Source organism: Podarcis muralis, chromosome 9 (assembly GCF_964188315.1).
Source record: "Podarcis muralis chromosome 9, rPodMur119.hap1.1, whole genome shotgun sequence".
NCBI classification, from domain to species: Eukaryota; Metazoa; Chordata; class Lepidosauria; order Squamata; family Lacertidae; genus Podarcis; species Podarcis muralis.
The window spans coordinates 9,923,677-9,936,292 of record NC_135663.1 but is presented as its reverse complement, the minus strand read 5'-3'; the positions used below and the strand labels follow the sequence as shown (position 1 = coordinate 9,936,292).

Below are 12,616 nucleotides of genomic sequence, written 5' to 3'. Positions count from 1 at the left end.
TTCAATAGCAGACTGCTGCCGTGGAAGTTCAGGTACTAGGTAGGCGAAACATATTTTGAATTTTGTGTGCAGAAATATTTGTGTGTGTGTGTGTGTGTGTGTGCTTTTTCCAGCTGGATCATGCTTAACTGTCCTGGTGGTACTTATTTGTGTAGCTGGAAGATCTAATTTCACAACTGGGAGGGGCCAAGGCCGATTTCATTCTGTGTAATTCTAACGTTATGCTCCTGTGTTGACCAACAGGCTCAAGCTATTAATGGAGTCGCTGTTCTCTCTCTCCCGCCCCACTGCTGCCTGCCTGCCCCTCTCCCCTCCCCTGCATGCTCTGGTAGCCTGTTCTGACTTCACCGACTGCAAAGGGAGTGGTATTTCAACTGGGCTCTTTTATTGGACGTACTGAACGCTACCCATATAGGTTCCTCAGCTGACTGACGTTCCTTCAGTGTGTTTGGCATAAACTTTTGCTACATTTTCCCTGCAGGTTTCGAAAGCAACCTTGAAATGACAGCAGTCAAAATTTCCCTCTCCCAGCAAATTGGAATTTCTGTGCAGAGATTCCTAGGACTGGCAGAGGTCTGAACTTTGGTTCTGACACAAAAACAACTGTAAATATCTTGCGTACGAAGCATTTGCAAGGGTGTATATACTGAGGGCTTGTGCAGTTTCTTTCTTCCTATTTTAAAGAGAGAGATACCAAGAACAGCTGGAAGAGCTTCTGACGGAATTAGGTAGCTTTAAGAGAAGCGTAAATGAACACGCTTGAGAGTGTGGAACCGTAATAAAAAAGGACACTAAATGAGGATATCCAAGAGGATTTTTTAAAATAAAAAAATAGCAGCAACATTTTGAATTATCCATAACCCTCACTTTAATTTGTATGTCATTTTAGGAAATCTTAATTTTAGACCCTAGGAAAGCCCATAAGTAGAATTAGATTTCCTTGTTATTGGAAATACATTTGCCATATATTGAGATTTGTGATAGCTCCAATGTTATGCCAATATCTGCAATTCAAGGTACAACACTAAGTGTGCTTACCTGGGAGTAAGTCCCATTGACCTCAGCTGGACTTACTTCTGAGTAGACATACATATGATTGCACTTGGGTTGTGTTTTTTTTTTAAATCAACTGTTACAAGAACAGGTTGATCTAACAGATTAAATGTTCACTTTTTTTAGTTGTTATGAATGTTATAAATAAAAATATATAAAGTATTCCCAGCAAGCAAATTTTCAGACTACTCGCTTTCTGTATTTAAAATTAATAGCAGTGCATTTCTCACTAAGTATGAAATAAATTTTTCTGAAAGCCTTTGACATCTTGACATCTTCAAGACTGAACTAGAGCTGTAATTTTTTACCTGGCTGGCATCTGTCTCAGGAGACAATGGAAGGGTTGTGCCTTCGGGGTGAAGTCAAACCGTTGGGGAGTTAAAGGGCCCCGCTGTAAGAAATGTGTATTTTCAATGTGGACTTAAAAAGATTATGTAGAGCTCTGCTTCACACAAAAGACCTCCCAACCTGGACAACCAGATACTTATGGAAGACCCACTGGCAGGATATGGGGAGATAAAAAAAACAACAGATCACTTTCTAGACTTATATGAAGAGTTCTGCCAGTATAGCTTCACTGGATGCAGCATTATTATCATTATTATGATTATGATTATGATTATTTTGAACCTGTTCCTTCTTGAAGCAGAAAAAAGAAAAGTGTTTCTCAATGGCTGTCAGCAAATCATGGTCCATTTAAACCTAGCACAAGAAGGCCTTTCCTCTGTTGCACAGTTGATTTGCATTAAAAAGCATTTAAAAATATATAAACCTGTTGGCTGTGATGAGACTCTGTAGCCGAAAGGTGGCAGTACCCCATCTGTTTAGCTCCTTTTACTCCTTTGGAGAGAAGCAGCTTAATTTCTGCTCGCATCTGGCTTGGACACACTGATTAACAATTCAAATCCTTCACACTATGAGGGTGAAATTCATGACTGCCTGTTTGCGTGGTTGTCAACCCACAAGTTTCAAACACGTATTTTTAGGACCTCCAAAGCTACTGTTATTAAAAGAGTGCATTAAAGTGGCTTTTAGGGCAGTTGCCCTCACGAGGTGGCATACGAATAAATTTCACGATAAGCGATTGTGGACAATATTAAGGTCCCATCAATCCACACTGCAGCCCTGAAAACGAGCACAACAATGAATAAAAAGCGGATTGAAATAATAATAAGACATAACAACTAGTAGAACATGGATCGAAATAGTGGGCTCCTGGCAACTGCTCTCTCCCTCCTTCCCCAGAATGTTTGGCCTCAAAATCCTTCATGGTTTTTAAGCAGACAACCTTTTGCTATCCAGACAATATAAATAGATTTTGTGCAGTAATCAAGGGAGCAATACATGTGCAGAAGATTTCTGTACAGACCAGAAATTCCTCACCATCTGTTCCAGCTGTTGTTCAGCCGAATTTATAGCAAGCGACTACTTTGCTGCTTCAAAAGAATTGCATGTGTATTCAGATGCATCAGATCACATAGCATGTCCATGGCTATAGCCTGCACCAAAAAAATCACCCATCTACTGTTTCGTGGGGCCGCAATGGCACAAAAACATGGTTGCAAAGCACAGATCCACATGGATCCTCAGGATTTTTGCATTGGGTCACCCCAAACTCACCGTCAAATCACTTGCCTGTGGCCACAGCACGAACCACAAAAATCATACACCCACTGTTTCGTTCAGAACATTTTTTTTCTTGTTTTCCTTCTCTAAAAACTAGGTGCGTCTTATGGTCAGGTGTGTCTTATGGAGCAAAAAATACGGTAATACTAAGCTGTGGTTTGTTAGAGTTGTCCCACAAACAGGTGAAACAAATCATGGTTTAATTTCTCCAAAGTTTGGTTTTTATCGGACAGGTGAACCCACCTGCCTACAGAACCTCTGTCTTGTTGGGATTCAGTCTCAGTTAACTAGCCCCAGACCATGACAGCCTCCAGACTCAAATAACCCATTGACCCGCTGAAATACAGCTGGGTGTCATAAGCACACAGCCCCGCAAAATCTCCTGATGAGCTCGTCCAGTGGCTTCACGAAGATGTTAATGCCGTGATGCGTGCGCTCGTGGGATCCCACAGCACAAATGCCATGGGGCTGAGGAGAAGTCAGAATGCTGCCTTCTGGAATTGGCCCTGTAGGTATGGAGCGGGAACACAGCAAACACAATCGGAGGAACCTCCCAAAACAGTGGAAATGATGTACGAAAAGATCTATCAAACAGCAAGAACTTTTATAATAAACCAAGGCTGATAGTATCTCTATCAAGAACAAGGAGAATAAACAGGGACATGCTACCCTTCCCCTCTCCTGACTGAGGTCACCCATCAGAGCGACCAAGGCTGTTTGAGCGCTGATGCCCGAAACAAGATTAGATATACTACTTTCTCCAGACATGCCTGGAGATGTCCTGCCACCACTGTCTTCAGCATCTTGTCCCTTTTCCCAGAGCACAGCTTTGAGAAGACCCCGAGGAGATGGGGCCTAAATTACCTGCAAAATTGAAATGGCAGCTGGCAAATACCATTGTCCTCCATTGCTCCTTTTTTTGCCATTCATTTAGCCATTGTGGGGTGCAGTGTGGGACCAGATTTGGCCTCTTGAGTTCAAGATTCTGATCCCTAGTGTACCGCAATACAGTGGTACCTTGGGTTAAGTACTTAATTCGTTCCAGAGGTCCGTTCTGAACCTGAAACTGTTCTTAACCTGAAGCACCACTTTAGCTAATGGGGCCTCCCGCTGCCACCGCGCCACTGGAGCACAATTTCTGTTCTCATACTGAAGCAAAGTTCTTAACCCGAGGTACTATTTCTGGGTTAGCGGAGTCTGTAACCTGAAGCGTCTGTAACCTGAGGTACCACTGTATGCAAAGCAGTCCTGCTGTCCGTGGGTTTGAGAAGTATGCAGCACAATCCTACTCGCATCTACTCGGAAGTAAATCCCATTAAGTGGGAATAAAGCTGGCCTGGATTCAGCTGGACAGATGCGATAGCGGAATCTGGCACGCGTCCCACTACTGCAGTTGGACTTTCTCCACTTCTCCTTGCACCTCTGCAAACTGTCTTGCGGGTGGGTGGGAGAACCCCCAGAACAGTATGCAGTGGGAGGCGAGGGGAGATTGTTTGGGCTTGTGCCGACGGAACAAGCATAATAGAGCAACGTTGAATTCCTCTCTTGGTGTTTTAGCCAAGCCCCACTTACTACAGCCCAAAGACTGATATCGATGCACAAGAAAGATGAGTTTATGGTCCCCTTTAGTCAGTAGATTGAAGATATGATAGCGTTTGCAATTTATGAATGGATTGCTTACAGATGTGGGCTTTGTATGGCAGTTACAATGATATTTGAAATGTGTTTATACAAAACTTAGTAAAGGTAAAGGGACCCATGACCATTAGGTCCAGTCGTGGCCGACTCTGGCTTTGCGGCGCTCATCTCGCTTTATTGGCCAAGGGAGCCGGCATACAGCTTCCAGGTCATGTGGCCAGCATGACTAAGCCACTTCTGGCAAACCAGAGCAGCATACAGAAACGCCGTTTACCTTCCCGCTGGAGCGGTACCTATTTATCTACTTGCACTTTGATGTGCTTTCAAACTGCTAGGTTGGCAGGAGCAGGGACCGAACAAAGGGAGCTCACCCCGTCGCGGGGATTCGAACTGCCGACCTTCTGATCTGCAAGTCCTAGGCTCTGTGGTTTATTTCACAGTGCCACCCGCGTCCCTATACAAAACTTAGTAGGTTGTAAATAACCACATATTGTTAGTAACACTTTTATATACCTATGCACTAGATAAGCATATATTAAATTGGGGTTGTTTGCCTATACAGTCATACCTCGGGTTACAGGCGCTTCAGATTGCGTTTTTTCGGGTTATGGACCCGCCGAAACCCGTATGTACCGGAACAGGTTACTTCCGGGTTTTGGCAGTCACCTATGTGCAGAAGCGCCGAATTGCAACCCGTGCATGCGCAGACGTGGCACTGCAGGTTGTGAACACTGCAGGTTGCGAACATGCCTCCCACATGGATCACGCTTGCAACCCGAGCGTCCACTGTATAGTGATATATTATAACTTTCCGTTTCATTTCCTTTTCGTGCACTTTTCATTTTTGCTTTATTCTGCGCAACTTTCAATAACTTTTTTAAAGCAATACACCGAAATCTCCCCCCTCCCTGCCTTGGTGCAAAATCTAGAGAATGTTTATTAGGGCTAAAATAAACACCAATATACTGGTATGGTATTGTATTAGGGAGCAATTTTAACCATGTTCCCCACAAACCTGGTAGCGCTTTGTGGCGGTCTGCCCTGCCACATACAGTAGGTGGGACAGAAAATGACCAGGGATGGGGGGCAGGCAGATCTCTGCATCATCCTGTAGCTGCCACTGTAATCAGGCCCAGATTGGGTCTGATCCCGTCACATCATGGCAGTGGGGCCAGCTTTCAATCCAATGGATTCTGGGCTGCTTCATCCCTGCTCTGGGGAAGCGCCATACTTTTTTTTGGGGGGGTGGGGTGGGGTTGGTCCTCACTAGTGGCACTTCCACTTGCCCACAGATTCAGTGTGTGGAGGGAGACACTCCCATCCAGTCGATCAACAACTCCCACCCAGCGCAATGATGGTTCATTTATTATTATTATTTATTGTATTGTATCCTACCCTTTCCCCAGCTAGGGAGCTCAGCAGGTGGCGTCCCCCTCCCATGTAATCCCACAACAACCCTGTGAGGTAGGTTGGGCTGAGAGGCAATGACCTGCCTAAAGGTCACCTGGTGGCCGAGTTGAACCCAAGTCCTAGCCCGGCACTTTAGCCATCACCCCACACTGGCCATCTCTGGGTTGCTCTGCCCATCTGCTAGCCTAACATCAATTAAATTCGCCAACAACAACAACAACAACAATTTATTTATTTGTATCCCGCACATCTGAATGAGTTGCCCCAGCCACTCTGGGCAGCTTCCAAACATAGTACAGTGGTTGTTGTTGTTGTTGTTTAGTCGTTTAGTCGTGTCCGACTCTTCGTGACCCAAGGACCAGAGCACGCCAGGCACTCCTGTCTTCCACCGCCTCCTGCAGTTTGGTCAGGCTCATGTTTGTAGTTTCGAGAACACTATCCAACCATCTCGTCCTCTGTCGTCCCCTTCTCCTTGTGCCCTCCATCTTTCCCAACATCAGGGTCTTTTCCAGGGAGTCTTCTCTTCTCATGAGGTGGCCAAAGTATTGGAGCCTCAACTTCACGATCTGTCCTTCCAGTGAGCACTCAGGGCTGATTTCCTTCAGAATGGATGCGTTTGATCTTCTTGCAGTCCATGGGACTCTCAAGAGTCTCCTCCAGCACCATAATTCAGAAGCATCAATTCTTCGGCGATCAGCCTTCTTTATGGTCCAGCTCTCACTTCCATACATCACTACTGGGAAAACCATGGCTTTAACTATACGGACCTTTGTTGGTAAGGTGACGTCTCTACTTTTTAAGATGTTGTCTAGATTTGCCATCGCCTTTCTCCCAAGGAGCAGGCGTCTTTTAATTTCGTGACTGCTGTCACCATCTGCAGTGATCATGGAGCCCAAGAAAATAAAATCTCTCACTGCCTCCATTTCTTCCCCTTCTATTTGCCAGGAGGTGATGGGACCAGTGGTCATGATCTTCGTTTTTTTGATGTTGAGCTTCAGACCATATTTTGCGCTCTCCTCTTTCACCCTCATTAAAAGGTTCTTTAATTCCTCCTCACTTTCTGCCATCAAGGTTGTGTCATCTGCATATCTGAGGTTGTTGATATTTTTTCCGGCGATCTTAATTCCGGCTTGGGATTCATCCAGCCCAGCCTTTCGCATTATGAAGTACAGTGGTACCTCGGGTTAAGTACTTAATTCGTTCCGGAGGTCCGTTCTTAACCTGAAACTGTTCTTAACCTGAAGCACCACTTTAGCTAATGGGGCCTCCTGCTGCCGCCGTGCCGCTGCTGCACGATTTCGGTTCTTATCCTGAAGCAAAGTTCTTAACCCAAGCTACTATTTCTGGGTTAGCGGAGTAGGTAACCTGAAGCGTATGTAACCTGAAGCGTATGTAACCCGAGGTACCACTGTAAAACCTTGAACCCTAAAAAGCTTCCCTATACAGGACTGCCTTCAGATGTCTCCTAATATATAATTGCTCATCTCCTTGACATCCTTCCACAGGGTGGGTGCCACCACCGAGAAGGCCCTCTGCCTGGTTCCTTGTAGCTTCACTTCTCGCAGTGTGGGAACCGCCAAAAGGCCGTCGGTGCTGGACCTCGGTCTCCTAGTAAAATCACTATGCCCGACGCATGAAGCATGCTTTCTTTCTATGCACGCATGCTTGGAGGAGAACGGGAAGTGTCTCTTGTGGGAAACCTTTTAAGCCAGTTGTTGTTTTTAAAAGGAGGAGGGGAAAATAAATCAATGAATGGAACTGAATAACTGTTGCAGCCTCATTAACATTTTTATTTGTGATAAGGGGACAGAGGGAATCGACAAGATACGCGTGCTTGAGAGGGAGGGAACTGGAGAAGAACGATAGGTGGGTGACCGTCCGAGATATGCAAATGAGCCTGGCGCTCTGACTTGCTGGAGCTTGCTGGTCTCTGGATAATCCTCAGATGTCAGATTTCCGTAAGGCTAACATGTGACACGCAGCTTTGCCTCGCAGTGAAGAAGTGTGCTTTGCTGGTATTAAGGGGGCTGGCGGGAGCATCGGCCCCGTCTGTGGGTTTGCACGCACCTGCTGCCGCCTTTTGCTAGACGATGCGCGCCTCTCTGTGGACAGCTACCTTGCGTGGGGGTTCTTTTAAACGTGAATGCTTCCACCAGCGGCTCTAGCCCCTCTTCCTCTTCGCTGCATCTCTTTAATTAAAAGGAAAAGGAAGGAGAAGACAAAAGCCTTCTAGTTGCAAGCACCCTTTCCCCCTCTCCCACCTGCCCCGTCTTGCGATGCCCCGTCGAGATTAGGAGCCGAGCGCCGTGGGGGGGAGCTGCATGAAGGAGTGGCGAGCCCAGAGTGAAAAGCGACCCTGCTCTCTTGTAACATGAACAATAGCCTGCAAGTGAATCTGCCCAGGAGCTGGGCCAGTTCGAGCGGCTCCCTCCAGGAGAAGTCTGAACACTCTTTCTTCCTTTTCTACTACTACAGGATGGAGGATGAGGCGGTCTTGGACAGAGGGGCCTCTTTCCTGAAGCATGTGTGCGACGACGAGGAGGTGGAAGGTAAGGAACTGTCCTTCGTTTCTTTGTGTCTTGGTTTCGTGAATGGATCAAAGGTTGCCCCTTTCATGATCCAGAGGCATTGTGGGATGGGGAACTCTCCTTACTGGCTGAACTGCACTTGGGAATGAATGGGGAGTGTTCATTAATAATGGAGAGTTTTGTTTTGAGAACGTCTGTGGGGTGTTTCTAAGTGCCACGGTTTTTCCACGCTTCCGAGTTAATGCATACTTGGTTCTCATGCAGTTTTGGCTTTTGATGTGTGGAATACTTATCGGTGCTTAGCGAATCGCTGCTCCGTAAAGGATAATGCAGACGGCAAAGCGTTTAGCGAGCCTGATGCTAAACGAGGCCGGCAGAGCTGGCTCTGAAAGGGAGGCCTTGGAGGGGCAGAGGCGGGGCCCTCTCTAAGAGGATCACTTCTTTTCTTTCCTGAGGGATTCTTTCAGATCAGGACATGACTTTTCATGACGGAAGGCTTTCTCTCCAGTCCCCTCCCACTTAAAACTTCACCGAGCAGAGCGGCAGAGAAGTTTTCCCTTTTGCCTTTCCACAAAGGTGGAAATGAAGCATACCTGTCAATTTGCAAAACGTTTTTTAGTGCCATGCCTTGGCAGATTTTTCGCATGACTCTTGAAAGCTCCTGGGGAGAGGGGTAGTGTTTTCAGATTCCATGGGCCAGCTTTTAACTTTGGATTTGCATGGAAGCCAGTCCATTGAGTTCAGTGAGGGCTTGTGGACACATGAGGTTCCTGCAGGGAAAAATTAGTAAACCCCCCCCCCCCAAAAAAAAAAAACTTCTGGGAAGGCTCAGTTGCTGAGAATATTCCTGTTGTGAGTTCATTTGCTTTTTAACAAACAAAAAACTTAAAACTGATTTCATTATCTGTTTCTCATGGGTTTAAAAGCCCAGAGCCAATGCCAAACTAACTCTGGTGGGCAGTCAGAGTTTGGGGAACATCTCTAGTAACACCATTTAGAAAATAAATTTATTTATTTATTTATTCATTATCTTTTCTGTTGTGGATACTCATACCAACTGCCTTTACTTCAGCAATTTTATTTATTTATTTTTTTGAAAAAGCTTTCATGCTTAGAACGACTTGTTTTGCCAAATGGGTTGACAGAACGAGGGATACACTGCGAGCGACATTTTCCTGCGCTGGCAAAACATGCACGCTGAAATATGAGATTTGACAGTATTATGATAACATTTGCACCCCGTCCTTCCTCTAAGGAATGCAGGCTGCTGTTCGTGGGATTGCCTCGTTTTATTATGATAGCAACTTTGAGAGACAGCTTAAGGCTAGATTGGGCAGCCTTCCTGAAGGCACCAGAAGAGTGAGGCCTTGTAATTGCAGGCAAAGTGGGTGGGGTCCCTTGCAAGACCCTGTCCTTAGATTGACCCCAAGGTGAGTCCCCTCCAGCAACTCCACTGGGCCCAGACTTTTCACAGATGCTGTCTCCTGCAATATGCTCACTTGGCAGAGAGCAGTAGGACTTTCCTTTATGTATCACTGAATCCCAGAGCTGGAAGAGACCCTGAGGAACATCTACTGCAACCCCTTGTAATGCAGGAATCTCAGCTAATGCATCCATGACAGATAGCCACCCAACCTCTGTTTAAAAACCTCCAAGGAAGGAGAGTCCACCTCCCAAGGGAGGCCTTTCCACCAGCAAATAGCTATTTCTGTCAGAAAGTTCTTTCTGATGTTTAGTCGAAATCTCCTTTTTTTTGGTAACTTGAATCAATTGTTTTGGGTCCTACCCTCCAGATCGGGAGAAAACAAGCTCGCTCCATCCTCCATGTGACAGCCCTTGCGATATTTGAAGATGTTATCGTATCTCCTCTCAATCTCCTCTTTTCCAGGCTAAACAGACTCCATCAGCCCTAGCTAAGAGAGCCAGTGTGGTGTAGTGGTTAAGAGCGGTAGACTCGTAATCTGGTGAACCGGGTTCGCGTCTCCGCTCCTTCACATGCAGCTGCTGGGTGACCTTGGGCTAGTCACACTTCTCTGAAGTCTCTCAGCCTCACTCACCTTACAGAGTGTTTGTTGTGGGGAAGGAAGGGAAAGGAGAATGTTAGCTACTTTGAGACTCCTTTGGGTAGTGATAAAGCGGGATATCAAATCCAAACTCGTCTTCTAATCACCAAATGAGTCCAGAGCATCTGGAAAGTCAGTTTCCCCACAACCAACAGAGTCCCACTCTCCCCCTGTCTAGAAAGAACACAGATGGTTAAAAGTGAAACATATGTTTAATTAAGGAATTAAATTAAATTTGGAACAAGCAGACACTAAATACTGACACCCTGCAAACGATATCTTCCCCTCATCCAACAAACTCTGTTCCTACATGATATCCTAACTAACCGTGTATTTCCTGACATTACCTCCTGTGGGAAAACTGTCCCTCTGACTGGCAAAATTTTCCAAACTGAGACCACATTCACATTACATATCCAAGGCTCTATAATACCACTCTTAACAGACATGGATTCTTCCAAAGAATCATGGGAGGTCCAGTTTTCCAAGAGTGGTGAGAGTTTTTTGGAGGACTCCTATTCCCGTCACAGAGCTACAAATTTCCAGAGAGGAAATATCACCTCCATTTCCCAACAGGCAAAACCATTATTGTTATTTATTATGTACTGAATTTATATACCGCCATATACCTGGATGTCTCAAGGCGGTTCACAGAATAAAACCAAAATATAAAACCACAAATATATACTCAAAATAAAAACAACAACCTAATATCGCCCCCCCCCCAAATCCCCACATTTTAAAAGGGCATAGGATGTCAATCAAATCAACCACAGGCTGGTTTTCCTTAAGTGCCACCAAAGCAGCGTTTATAAAACCACTGGAAAGCAAACCTCAGTTCGGGGGCTGCTCTTCAGTCTTCTAATTCAGGTGTGGGGAACTGGACCCGGCTGCATCCTTATTTCCACACACACCTTTGGCCAAATTTGACAGGTGGGCAGACTCGCCTGTCGACCACCTGATGCCACAGTGATGTCAGATGACCTGCTTTTGCTCACAGGGTTTGAAATCCAACCACACACAGACAAAGAAGGGCGTGCAGCACATCCCAAATGCTGACAATCAGCTGATCGTTGGCGGTTGGGAAACCTTATGTGCCACATCTACAAAGCGTTGCTGACGCTTGGGGAAGTCCTATGTGTAGCACTTCAAGGGCACCGACTGTCAGCTGATTGTTGCTGTTTGCCTACCAAGCTTATGGTAGTGAGAAGTTCCTACCAAACTGAACACCTGCACACTGCTTTTCCTCACAGGGGCTGCTACTCCTTGAGGAAATGTACCTTCTTGCTTGCCCGGAAGATGCTGTTTCTCTGGTTCTTTCTCCTATGTGCCGATATTTTGGAAACTTGAAGATCCTCCTTCATAATAAGAATTTCCTTATTTATATCCCGCCCATCTGACTGGGTTGCCCCATCCACTCTGGGCGGCTTCCAATGTGTATAAAAACGTAACAAAACATGACACGTTAAAAGACTTCCCTATACAGGGCTGCCTTCAGATGTCTTCGGAAAGTCATGTAATTGGTTATCTCCATGTCATCTGATGGGAGGGTGTTCCATAGGGAGGGTGCCACAACTGAGGAGGCCCTCTGCCTGGTTCCCTGTAGCTTCACTTCTTGCAGTGATGGAACCAGCAGAAGACCCGTGGAGGAGGACCTCAGTGTCAGGGTTTATTTTATTTTATTTATACCCTGCCCTCCCCAGCCAAGACTGGGCTCAGGGCGGCTATCACCAGGTATAAAAACAATTGATTAAAATACAACTTAAAAACAAGATTAAAATACTACTTAAAATGCAGCCTCATTTCAGTGGAAGCCCAGATCAAAAACTGTTTGGGGGGAGAAAACGTCATATCTTCACCAAGGCCAACTATCCAGACTGGTCCTACGTGGGCCAGAAAAAAGCCAGGGAAGTCCCCAAATAGGGGTTCCATCACAGAAGGAAAAGGAAAGGTGGGTGAGGGGATCAGGCTGGTTCCAAGCCAAAGGCCAGGCGGAACAACTCTGTCTTACAGGCCCTGCGGAAAGAAATCAGATCCTGCAGGGCCCTGGTCTCATGGGACAAAGCGTTCCACCAGGCCGGAGCCAGTACTGAAAAGGCCCTGGCCCTGGTTGAGGCTAATCTGACTTCCTTAGGGCCCGGGACCTCTAGAGTGTTGCTATTTATGGACCTTAAGGTCCTCCACGGGGCATACCAGGAGAGGGTCCTAGGCCGCAAAGGGCTTTAAAGGTCAAAGCCAGCACCTTAAACCCGACCCTGTACTCCACGTTGAATGATGGTGATGGAGACACTCCTTCGG

At 46.1% G+C, this 12,616-nt stretch overlaps 1 protein-coding gene across 4 annotated transcripts in view; it reads left to right on the top strand.

The window, feature by feature from the left end:
- SLC4A4 (solute carrier family 4 member 4) overlaps positions 1-12,616 on the top strand; it is a 204,226-nt gene that overhangs the window by 37,696 nt on the left and 153,914 nt on the right. For all 4 annotated transcript variants that reach the window (XM_077933740.1, XM_077933741.1, XM_077933742.1 and 1 more), the window contains exon 2: positions 8,203-8,276. In XM_077933740.1, the coding sequence (XP_077789866.1) occupies positions 8,203-8,276 (74 nt within the window). The remainder of the gene's footprint in view (positions 1-8,202; positions 8,277-12,616) is intronic.